At 50.8% G+C, this 10,261-nt stretch overlaps 1 protein-coding gene across 1 annotated transcript; it reads right to left on the bottom strand.

Moving 5' to 3' along the window:
• Positions 1-2,987: 2,987 nt before the first annotated feature.
• On the bottom strand, positions 2,988-9,923 carry LOC147973736 (protein INVOLVED IN DE NOVO 2-like). The gene is made up of 8 exons (XM_087524773.1): positions 9,038-9,923; positions 8,702-8,880; positions 8,460-8,549; positions 8,104-8,385; positions 7,802-7,990; positions 7,148-7,309; positions 6,791-6,988; positions 2,988-3,224 (listed from the first exon to the last, which is right to left on the bottom strand). Exons 1-8 carry the CDS (start codon positions 9,921-9,923, stop codon positions 2,988-2,990), a joined length of 2,223 nt encoding a protein of 740 aa, XP_087380899.1.
• Positions 9,924-10,261: the final 338 nt, after the last annotated feature.

Below are 10,261 nucleotides of genomic sequence, written 5' to 3'. Positions count from 1 at the left end.
TCCATCAAAGCTGCCCTTCAAGAACTCAAAACCATCGTGCGATAGCCCCACGGTGGGCGCCAACTGTCGTGGGTTTGTCACGGCAGATGTCCTTGTGAAAGGACTTAGTCGTGGAGCCATCGCAACGGGTTAGCTTAAAGGGGTTAAACCGGACAAGGGGACACGGGGAGTTTATACTAGTTCGGCCCCTTCGATGAAGGTAAAAGCCTACGTCTAGTTGTGATTGGTATTGCTAGGGTTTCGAAGGCCAGGAATCGAGTTGTTGTCTGTTGTTCTGAACCGCTGCCGGGTCGTCCCCTTATATACATGGGTGGCACCCGTCGGTTTACAGAGTCCCGAGACCGGCTCATAAACGTGTCTGGTTCGGTCTCCACTCTTTCTATCTTATAATACAAGTTACATACCAATGCCGGTTCACAGCTACAGGCCTTAAACCGGTTCTGGGCCCTGGGCCTTTCCTCTTCTGTCTACATGGGCTTCAAGCATAATCAACTACAGATGAAGTTAACCCGGCCTTTCCTGGCCGGTTTACGCCCAGTGGTAATATTCCCAACACAAAAGGAAGTTTTGTGGAGTCCAGGGGCCAGACGCCAGGGTCCCTGGCGTCTAGGTCCAGACACCGGGAACCCTGGCGTCTGGTCCTGGAGTCCGAGAAGGACTCTTGCCTTTCGGGTGAAACCGACTTTGTGTAGGCTTTTACTCCAAGTTTCGACCCCAAGGGTCAACATATAAATAGAGGGGTCGGGCTAGCACCCAAGACACATCAAGAAACATCAAGCCGTGTGCCGGCAACCCTGTCCCCTCTAGTTTATCCTCCGTCATAGTTTTCGTAGTGCTTAGGCGAAGCCCTGCGGAGATTATTCTTCACCAACACCGTCACCACGCCGTCGTGCTACCGGAACTCATCTACTACTTTGCCCCTCTTGATGGATTAAGAAGGCGAGGACGTCATCGAACTGAACGCGGAGGTGTTGTACGTTCGGTACTTGATCGGGACGGATCGTGAAGGTGTATGACTACATCAACCGCGTTGATAAATGCTTCCGCTTTCGGTCTATGAGGGTATGTAGACACACTCTCCCCTCTTGTTGCTATGCATCTCCTAGATAGATCTTGCGTGATCGTAGGAAATTTTTTGAAATACTGCGTTCGCCAACATGATGCAGCACAGCGGCGGTAGGTATTTCCCTTAGATGTGAAACCAAGGTTATCGAATCAGTAGGAAAACCAAGCAACACCACGTAAACAGCACCTGCACACAAATAACAACTACTCGCAACCCGACATGTAAAAGGGGTTGTCAATCCCTTTCGGGTAGCGGCGCTAGAAATTGGCAAACGGACGTGGAATAAAATTGTTGTAGATTGATAGATCAAATGCCAAATAAAATAAAGTGCAGCAAAGTATTTTTGTATTTTTGGTTTAATAGATCTGAAAATAAAAGGTAAATAAAATAGATCGCGAAGGCAAATAATATGAGAAAGAGACTCGGGGGCCGTAGGTTTCACTAGTGACTTCTCTTGAGAAAAATAGCAAACGGTGGGTAAATAAATTACTGTTGGGCAATTGATTGAACTTCAAATAATCATGACGATATCCAGGCAATGATCATTATATAGGCATCACGTCCAAGATTAGTAGACCGACTCCTGCCTGCATCTACTACTATTACTCCACACATCGACCGCTATCCAGCATGCATCTAGTGTATTAAGTTCATGGAGAAATGGAGTAATGCAATAAGAACGATGACATGATGTAGACAAGATCTATCTATGTAGAGATAGACCCCATCATTTTATCCTTAGTAGCAACGATACATACGTGTCGGTTCCCTTTCTGTCACTGGGTTCAAGCACCGTAAGATCGAACACACTACAAAGCACCTCTTCTCATTGCAAGATAAATAGATAAAGTTGGCCAAACAAAACCCAAATATCGGAGAAGAAATACGAGGCTATAAGCAATCATGCATATAAGAGATCAAAGAAACTCAAATAACTTTCATGGATATAAAAAGATAGATCTAATCATAAACTCAAAATTCATCCGATCCCAACAAACACACCGCAAAAAGAGTTACATCATATGGATCTCCAAAAGACCATTGTATTGAGAATCAAACGAGATAGAGGAAGCCATCTAGCTACTAACTACGGACCCGAAGGTCTACAAAGAACTACTCACGCATCATCGGAGAGGCACCAATGGAAGTAGTTAACCCCTCCGTGATGAAAATGATTATAAAACATCCAAGATTGATAATATAATAGCATGGAACAATCAAAAATTATAGATACGTTGAAGACGTATCAATATGCTTTAGCCGGAGGGGAAGGATGGCCTCCGCTTCCGTGAAGCATGGATCAAAGTTGGTTTGGGGGGCGAGGGACAACAGTGGACTGTGAAGCGCGCAAAACACCAGTTGTGCACACCAGTGACGCGACGACAGTGGCCTTCGTGGAAGCTAAGCGGCGGCGACCTCCCATGATCTACTTTTTTGCCATCATGCTCCATCGTGTGCCGGCCTGGAGCAACTCTCCACTCCTCCACGGGTCGGCGTTAGAGATGCCCTAACCCTTAAGTATTGCAAAAGATATGCCTTTATAAATTATTTCCTGGCCTGTCCATTGATCTTTATAAGACCTTTCTCCAGTTTGTTTTGCCTAAAAGCATTTTCTTCTCAAGAAAAAAGAGTGGGACTCAATTTTCAAGTTGGATTTTTGGCGGCACATAAAAAAATGCCTGAAAGAGATGCCTTGTGTTTTGGCCTCATGTGGGAGAGAGAATATGACTCAATATTGGGGGAGACTTGAAAGGTCTTCTTCTCAAATGTCTCAATCATGATGAACTCTCCAAAAGAGTGAGTATCAATAATTCATTCGGAAGACTTACTACTCATGGAAAATAAACACTGGATAATTCTTCTGGAGGGAGTTTTAGTCACAAAGGTGTTGAACTCATGAGCATTTAGCAGCCTTGGTTAGTTAGTAGAAGGCCTTCTTGTTCTTGTTCTTCTTCCAGTGGTTGAGCAGGTAGGCCACCGCCTCTTCCAGCGGCGCTCTCCGGTTCTCCTTGAAGTTCCACAGCTCATGCACGGGGTACCGGCCGCTCGGGTTGTACTCGTTCATCTCAACAAGGGCCTTCACCACAACGTCGTGCGCCTTCTCGCCCAGCTCTTCCTTCAGGGATTTCAGCTTCTCGTCACCTTCCAGGACTATTTCCTGCACCATCAAAGAATGCCTGTTAGATTTTGTGTCTGACTGACACTTGCCTTTTTAGAAAGAAAAAAAATCACTGATGCAAACATTTTCAGGTGGGTTATTATGTTCACATATCTGAAGCAGGAAGTTTATAGATTATTGCCAGGTAATCACACAACATTTCCATTATTGGAACTAGGTTTCACTCAGAATGCAGCACATTCGGTTCTGAACCGAACGGCGGGATATTTAACTTTTCATTCAATGGTTCAAAAAATTCATGGTGCACAAGCACAAACATGCAAGCAGCTGCATCGGACCAGGCCAGAAAAGATCATCTCAAGATCGAGGTATAAATTATCATCCTATGGGATCAGCATGATTAAAAGCCAAGGTTTTTCCCGCAAAAAAAGCCATGGTTTACCTTATCCAGCAGCAGGCTTGGACGCTCGGCGAGTTCCTCGCCGCAGCCACGATACACATCAGATCGAGGTTTACCTTATCCTCTCCGTCGATCGCGCTGCCGTGCGACTCTGCAGCAGTAGGCTTGGACGCTCGGCGAGTTCCTCGCCGCAGCCACGATACACATCAGTGCGTCCTTGCCGACCCCAGGGAAGCGGCCACGCCGCCCTCTCAACTTTGCCCCACGCCGAGGCCGCTCCGCGGCCGTCACCACACCCGTGGCAGCGCCGCCGACGGCAGAAAGGAGGGCTCATGTGCAGATCCTGCGCACCCTGGGGATAGTTGGCACCAACCAGAAGATCACAGCCATCGAGATGAAAGCCTATGAAGACATGTTCGTGGCGCCAATCCCCCTGTCGGTGCTCAAGGCCATCGCCGCCCTGGTTGATCGGGAGATCCCAACGTGCATCGTCTCCCCCACGCGCGAGGCCATTGCCTGCGAGAGCTAGGCCCGCCAGCACCCTCCTCGTCGACCCCTTGTCCATGGATCACGGACTAAAGATTGCAGTTTGGAATGTTCGAGGGCTTAACTCGCGCGCCCGGCGTCGTGCCATACGATCTCTGCTGGACACCACCGGCGCCGCCATTGTATGCCTACAAGAAACTAAGATGGCTTTGATCTACTCGCCCATCGTGCTTGACATCCTCGGTTCCGAGTTCGATGACTACGCTTACCTCCCGGCTGTTGGCCCGCGAGGCGGCATCCTCATCGCTTGGAAGAGCAGAGTCGTCTCGATCTCCGACCCCCTGCTGACCCAGAACGCGCTCACGGCCAAGGTGACCGTGGCCTCCGGGACACCGTGGTGGCTTACGACGGTCTACGGCCCCAGGAAGACGCTGATAAGATCCTGTTCCTCCAGGAGCTGCGCGACATACGTGCGGCATGCCCCGGCCCATGGATGCTCTGTGGCGATTTCAACCTCATTCTCTGGGACGAGGAAAAAAACATGGGTGGCCTGCACCGACGCATGATGGGAAGGTTTCGCTGCGTCATCAATGACCTCGCCTTAAAGGAGGTCTATCTCAATGGGTGCCGCTTCACGTGGTCGAACGAGCAGTCGCCGCTCACGCTGGTGCACCTGGACAGCGTCCTTTGCACCTCGGATTGGGAAGATGCGCACGGCGAGTGCCACCTCCGATGTCTCGCTTCGGTCGTGTCGGACCACTGTCCGTTGTTGCTGGATTGCTCCCCCATGCCGATGGCTCGCAAGCGCCTCCACTTCGAGGACTATTGGCTTCGGCTGGACGGCTTCCACGACACCGTTGCCACGGCCTGGAGCTCGGTGCACGACGACGACCCCTTCCGGAGGCTGGTCAAGCGCCTTCAGGCCACTGCCCGCCGCCTATCCAGCTGGAGCGCCAAGTCCACGGGCAACGTCCGGGAGAAGCTTGCCATCTCCCGCGAGCTGATCCTGCGCTTTGACAAGGCGCGTGAGGACCGGGCACTCTCGCCTCCGGAGGAGTGGCTTCGCAAGCAGCTTGGCATGGGGGAGCGCACGATCGCCAGGCAACGAGCCCGCATCGTGACTCTCAAGGACGGCGACGCCAACACGAGTTTTTTCCACAGGCAATGCTCCTTCCGACGGCAAAAGAATCATATTCACAGTCTTGTCATCGACGGCCAGGTGCTCACCGATCATGAGGAGATGGGCAGCGCGGCGTTCACGCATTTTGATGGCTTGCTGGGCACTGCCGTGGACCGAGAACACACGCTTGATCTCTCCCAACTCATTATACCCAGCGACCTCACATGCCTCGACGAGCCCTTCAGCCAAGAGGAGATATGGGAGGCCGTCAAGCACATGCCGGCGCGGAAAGCGCCCGGGCCGGACGGCTTCACCGCGGAATTTCTGCGTGCTTGCTGGAGCATCATACGGCACGACATTTGGAGCGTGTTCGAGCTGTTGTACACGTTGCGCGGGCGCGGGTTTAGCAGGCTCAACCAAGCACTGCTCACCCTGCTGCCCAAGCGTGCGGACGCTCAGCAGCTCGGAGACTACCGGCCGATCTGCTTGATCCACATAGTGGCCAAGATCTTCGCGAAGGTCCTGTCACTGCGTCTCGCCCCCAAGCTCGACAGCCTCATCAGCCGCAACCAGAACGCGTTCATTGCCGGACGTACTCTTCACGACAACTTCACCCTTGTCCGGCAATCCCTCAAGATGCTGCACCAACTTGGCGCGCCCAGGATCATGCTCAAGCTCGACCTCACTCGTGCCTTTGACTCCATATCCTGGCCCTTCCTCTTTGAGGTGTTGCGCCAATATGGGTTTGGGGACCGATTCAGAGAATGGCTGGCCATCTTGCTATCCTCGGCAAGCACTCGGGTCATGCTCAACGGAGACCCCGGCCCGCCGATCTGGCACCGCCGCGGGCTGAGGCAAGGCGACTCCACCTCCCCACAGCTCTTCGTGTTGGCGGTGGACACTCTTGGAAGGCTGATGCGCCATGCCCTACAGTCTGGCATCCTCCAGCAGCTACACTCCCGTCGTGCCATTCCGGTGATCTCTCTCTACGCCGACGATGTGATGCTCTTCTGCCATGCCACTCTTGAGGAGGTATCCGCTGTCAAAGGCATCCTGGACGTGTTCGGCACGGCATCGGGGCTACGGGTGAACTACGCCAAGAGCTCGGTCACGATCATACATGGCGACGACTCCGCCGAGGGGCTGGTGGAGTTTCTTGGGTGCCCCGTCGCGACCTTGCCGGTCACCTACCTAGGCATCCCGCTCACCACCCGCCGCCCCTCTGCGGCTCAGCTGCAGCCCCTCGTCGACGCGGTGGCGGGCCGGCTCCCCTCGTGGAAGGCTTGGCTGATGAACAAAGCTGGACGACTTGCGCTTGTCAAGTCGGTACTCAACGCCATACCTATCCACCAACTCCTCATGCTCGCGCCCCCAAAGAAAACCTTAAAGCAGCTCGAGAAGATCCAGCGTGGGTTCCTATGGGCCGGCCGTGTGAATGCTCTCGGTGGTCACTGCCACGTGAATTGGCGCCGGGTTTGCCGACCGCTTGAGTATGGTGGGCTGGGCGTCCGGGACCTGGAGCGCACTGGACTCTCACTACGGTTGCGCTGGCTAAGGCTAGCACGCACGGACACGGACAGAGTATGGCAAGGGCTGGACCTGCAATTCACTTCGGAGGAGCGCGCGCTCTTTTACGCCTCGACGACCATGGCCCTCGGAGATGGAAGGACCGCACTTTTCTGAGAAGATCGCTGGCTTGGCGGCCAGGGCGTCCGTGAGCTCGTGCCCATGCTCTTTCAGTGCATCCCCAAGCAGCGCCGGAAGACGAGAACGGTGGCGGAGGCCATGGCCAACAACCTATGGGCACGTGACATCCAAGGTCTGCTAGGCCTTCCTGAGATCGGTCAGTACCTCAAGCTTTGGCACTTGGTGCAGCACATCCAGCTGTCCAACGTGCCGGACAAGCTACTTTGGAGCTGGACCACTAGTGGCACATACACGGCCCAGTCATGCTACCGGGCAACATTCCATGGAGCGAGGGGCTGCCACTCTTGGAAGCTCATTTGGAGGACCTGGGCACCGCCTAGAGTGAAGTTCTTCCATTGGCTGGCCTGCCAAGACCGCTGCTGGACTGCCGAGCGACTCGCGCGCCGCGGCCTGCAGCATCACCCGTGGTGCCTGCTGTGTGACCAGGAACCGGAGACAATCAGACACTTGATGCTCACATGCCCATTCACCAGGCAGACATGGCACGAGGTCCTATCTTGGCTGCGCTTGCCGGCGCCGACACCCGAGCACGATGATTCGCTTATGGACTGGTGGCTGCGTGCGAAGGAGTTCACACCGCCCACTCTACGCAAGGCGCTGAAATCCGCAGCGCTCTTGGTGCCGTGGATGATCTGGAAGCATAGGTATGCGTGCGTTTTTTACCATGTTAGCCCCTCGCTCAATGAGCTTCTAGACACGATCAAGGACGAGGCCCGATGTTGGGCAAAGGCCGGAGCTCAAGGGCCCAGGGTCGTTTTGCCATCATCTTGGGATGTCCACTGAGCCCATGGCGGCTGTGAAAATGCCTCCTAGGAGGATGTAAATTCCCTATCTTTCCAATGCAATAAAATGCAAAAGCTATTTGCGTTTTCTCGAAAAAAGAAAAAAAAAACCCCGAATAACTTCGAAAGGATGCCAGCCTGGTTGGCCGATCTCATTTTCCCATTTTGAACAGTGAATTGCCAACTGCTCTCCAAAATCAGCTTTTGCAAATTTCCCTTTGCATGCAGCACAAAAAGCCTTTTTATCAAGCTCACCCATTCTTTTGACTCCGATAGTTGATCGAGTTCCTGATGCTTCTTTTATGAGGCCCTACATATATAGCGAGTAATTCATTAGCGGAGAATCATGGCTTGGTATATTAATTAGGCATGAGAACAGATAGCAAACTAATCTTGAATTGCTAAGAATTGCAAAACACATACCTCTATAAGTTCTTTCTTGGCTTCTTGAAGCTCATCATTGATCCTTCGCTCCGCAACAATAAGTGCCTCGTTAGCAGAATTGATAGCCTCAAGCTGTTCATCTTTTTCTCTCAGCTCTTCAGAAATCTTATCGATTTCATTTGCTGTGTCTGCCTCGGCTCGCTTGTGCTTCATTACCTCTAACTTTACCCTCAACTGTGCTATTCCCATCTCAAGATCCTGTTTACGAGTTAGGTCCTTTTCCAGTTTGCATTGCTTCCTGAAAGCATCTTTTTCGTCTTCCTGCAATTTTCAAGCAGTGAAACAATGCATTTTAGGCACACACCAGACACATAAAAAATGCAGGAAAACAATACCTCATATTTGTCAACAAGCCGCGTGACCTCCTCACAGCAATTCTTCTGCTTTAGGGCTGCTAAGTCGACAAGAACGTTCTCGTTTGCACTCTGTGACAGTTTTGAACAGCATGCATAAGTTCAGATTGAGTTAAAACAGAAGGTAAACTTATTATTATTATTATTACTACTACTACTACTACTACTCTTTTTTCATAGCCTTGGAAACATCAAATAGTATTGGAGAAGACAAGTAAAATCACCTTTTCTTTCTCTGCTTCGGCTGTTGTTCTGTCAATACTAATACCTTTTCTAGCCAACTTATCATGTTGCTGCTTATGGATTTCTTGTCTCCTGGTTTCCAATTCCTGTTGCAACCTTAGATTACCTTCACGTATTTTCCTGGAATTCCTTTGGGCGTCTTGCCGCATCTGTCTTATCTCTGGTCATCAAAGGGGAAAAGGAACTCAGTAAGTTCAGTGAGCACGAAGATGATTTTATTGCTGCGAACATCTCCGCAGCGAACGAGTAAGAGATCATTTAGTATGCAAAATATTCTGCAAAAGACAAATAAACAGCGCCAAAACTTATATCCATACTTCTATTATGTTCCTCGACCAATCGAACTTTTTCTTTCATCATCATGTCAAGTTTCAACTCGTTTTGTCTGTTCTTCAGCTTCAGTTCTTGCATACGTTTGTTACTCTCGTCCATTTGGCGATTAAAATGCGCTATACGCCGGGCAGTTCCCTCGCGTTGTAGCTCACCACTACTTTTCAGAACTCCAGTTTTCCTCAGATGCTCCCCTACTGTGCCAGGAGAGTTATAATCATCAGATGTTGCAAGCCATCCGTAAAGATCGTCCTTTCTGCACTTCCGCATCTTCCAGTCAGTCTTGCTGTACTGCTCCAATTTGAAATGGTTCTCAAAAGCTATTGCATCACTCAGTCCATCCCAGTCTTCGGCAAACTTGATGATGGAGTGATCAGTCTGGCCCTCGGGATCCGAAAGAATAGCGACTTCGCGCGGTCTGAACCGTGATAGCTGTGATCTTAACCTATCCTCATTCTCCCTGACAAAATTTATGTCCTTCAGATCATTTGGTAGATTGACCAGAATACCAGTCCACGGCCACACGTACTTGACCTCTTCATTCTTAGGAGGCTTATGCTCGACGATGGCAAGCTGCGACGGTGGCTCGAGGGAGATGCCCAGATCATTCTTCAGATACTCGGCGAGTGCTAGGTGTCCTGCCCTCTCCTTCGGCTTGCGTTTCGAAGCAACCCCTATTCCTGAGGCATGCTGCAGAAGGTCCTTGCCATTGTAATCCTGCTTCTTTTTTCCTAAGCAGAAGGGGCATCGCAAGGTCTTGTCGCCGTACCGCACTCTCATTTTTCCGCACCGCAGTTGGGCGTACATCTTGTCCTTGTACTCGTCGATCTCCGAGTCGCTGATGTCAGATTCTTCTCCGGAGCTGTGTCCCATTGGGGCTCGGATGTATAGAGATCAATGAATATGCCCTGAGGATGAGCACAAAATTAAGAGCAAGCGGTCAGTGTTATCAGATGAATTGAAGTGATTCATATTGGTAAGCATTGGTTCTTGCTATGGTTGCCATGAACACATACAGAAGAGGTGGCATCATTGGAGGATTAGCTACTTCTTGAGAGCAGATTTAAGATTTGGCCTGTTTTTAGTTGTTGATTTTTTTTTGAGGTGGCTACCCGCTTATTCCAAACGGTACATTTAAGATTTGGCAACTTGTCTAATTAAGCTGAAACATTAGAAATGGCCTAACATAACAACATTAACACCCGAGTAAC

This window comes from Triticum urartu, chromosome 5A (assembly GCF_056163025.1).
Source record: "Triticum urartu cultivar PI428250 chromosome 5A, HENAU_Tu73, whole genome shotgun sequence".
NCBI lineage: Eukaryota > Viridiplantae > Streptophyta > Magnoliopsida > Poales > Poaceae > Triticum > Triticum urartu.
This window is presented reverse-complemented; position numbering and strand designations above follow the sequence as displayed.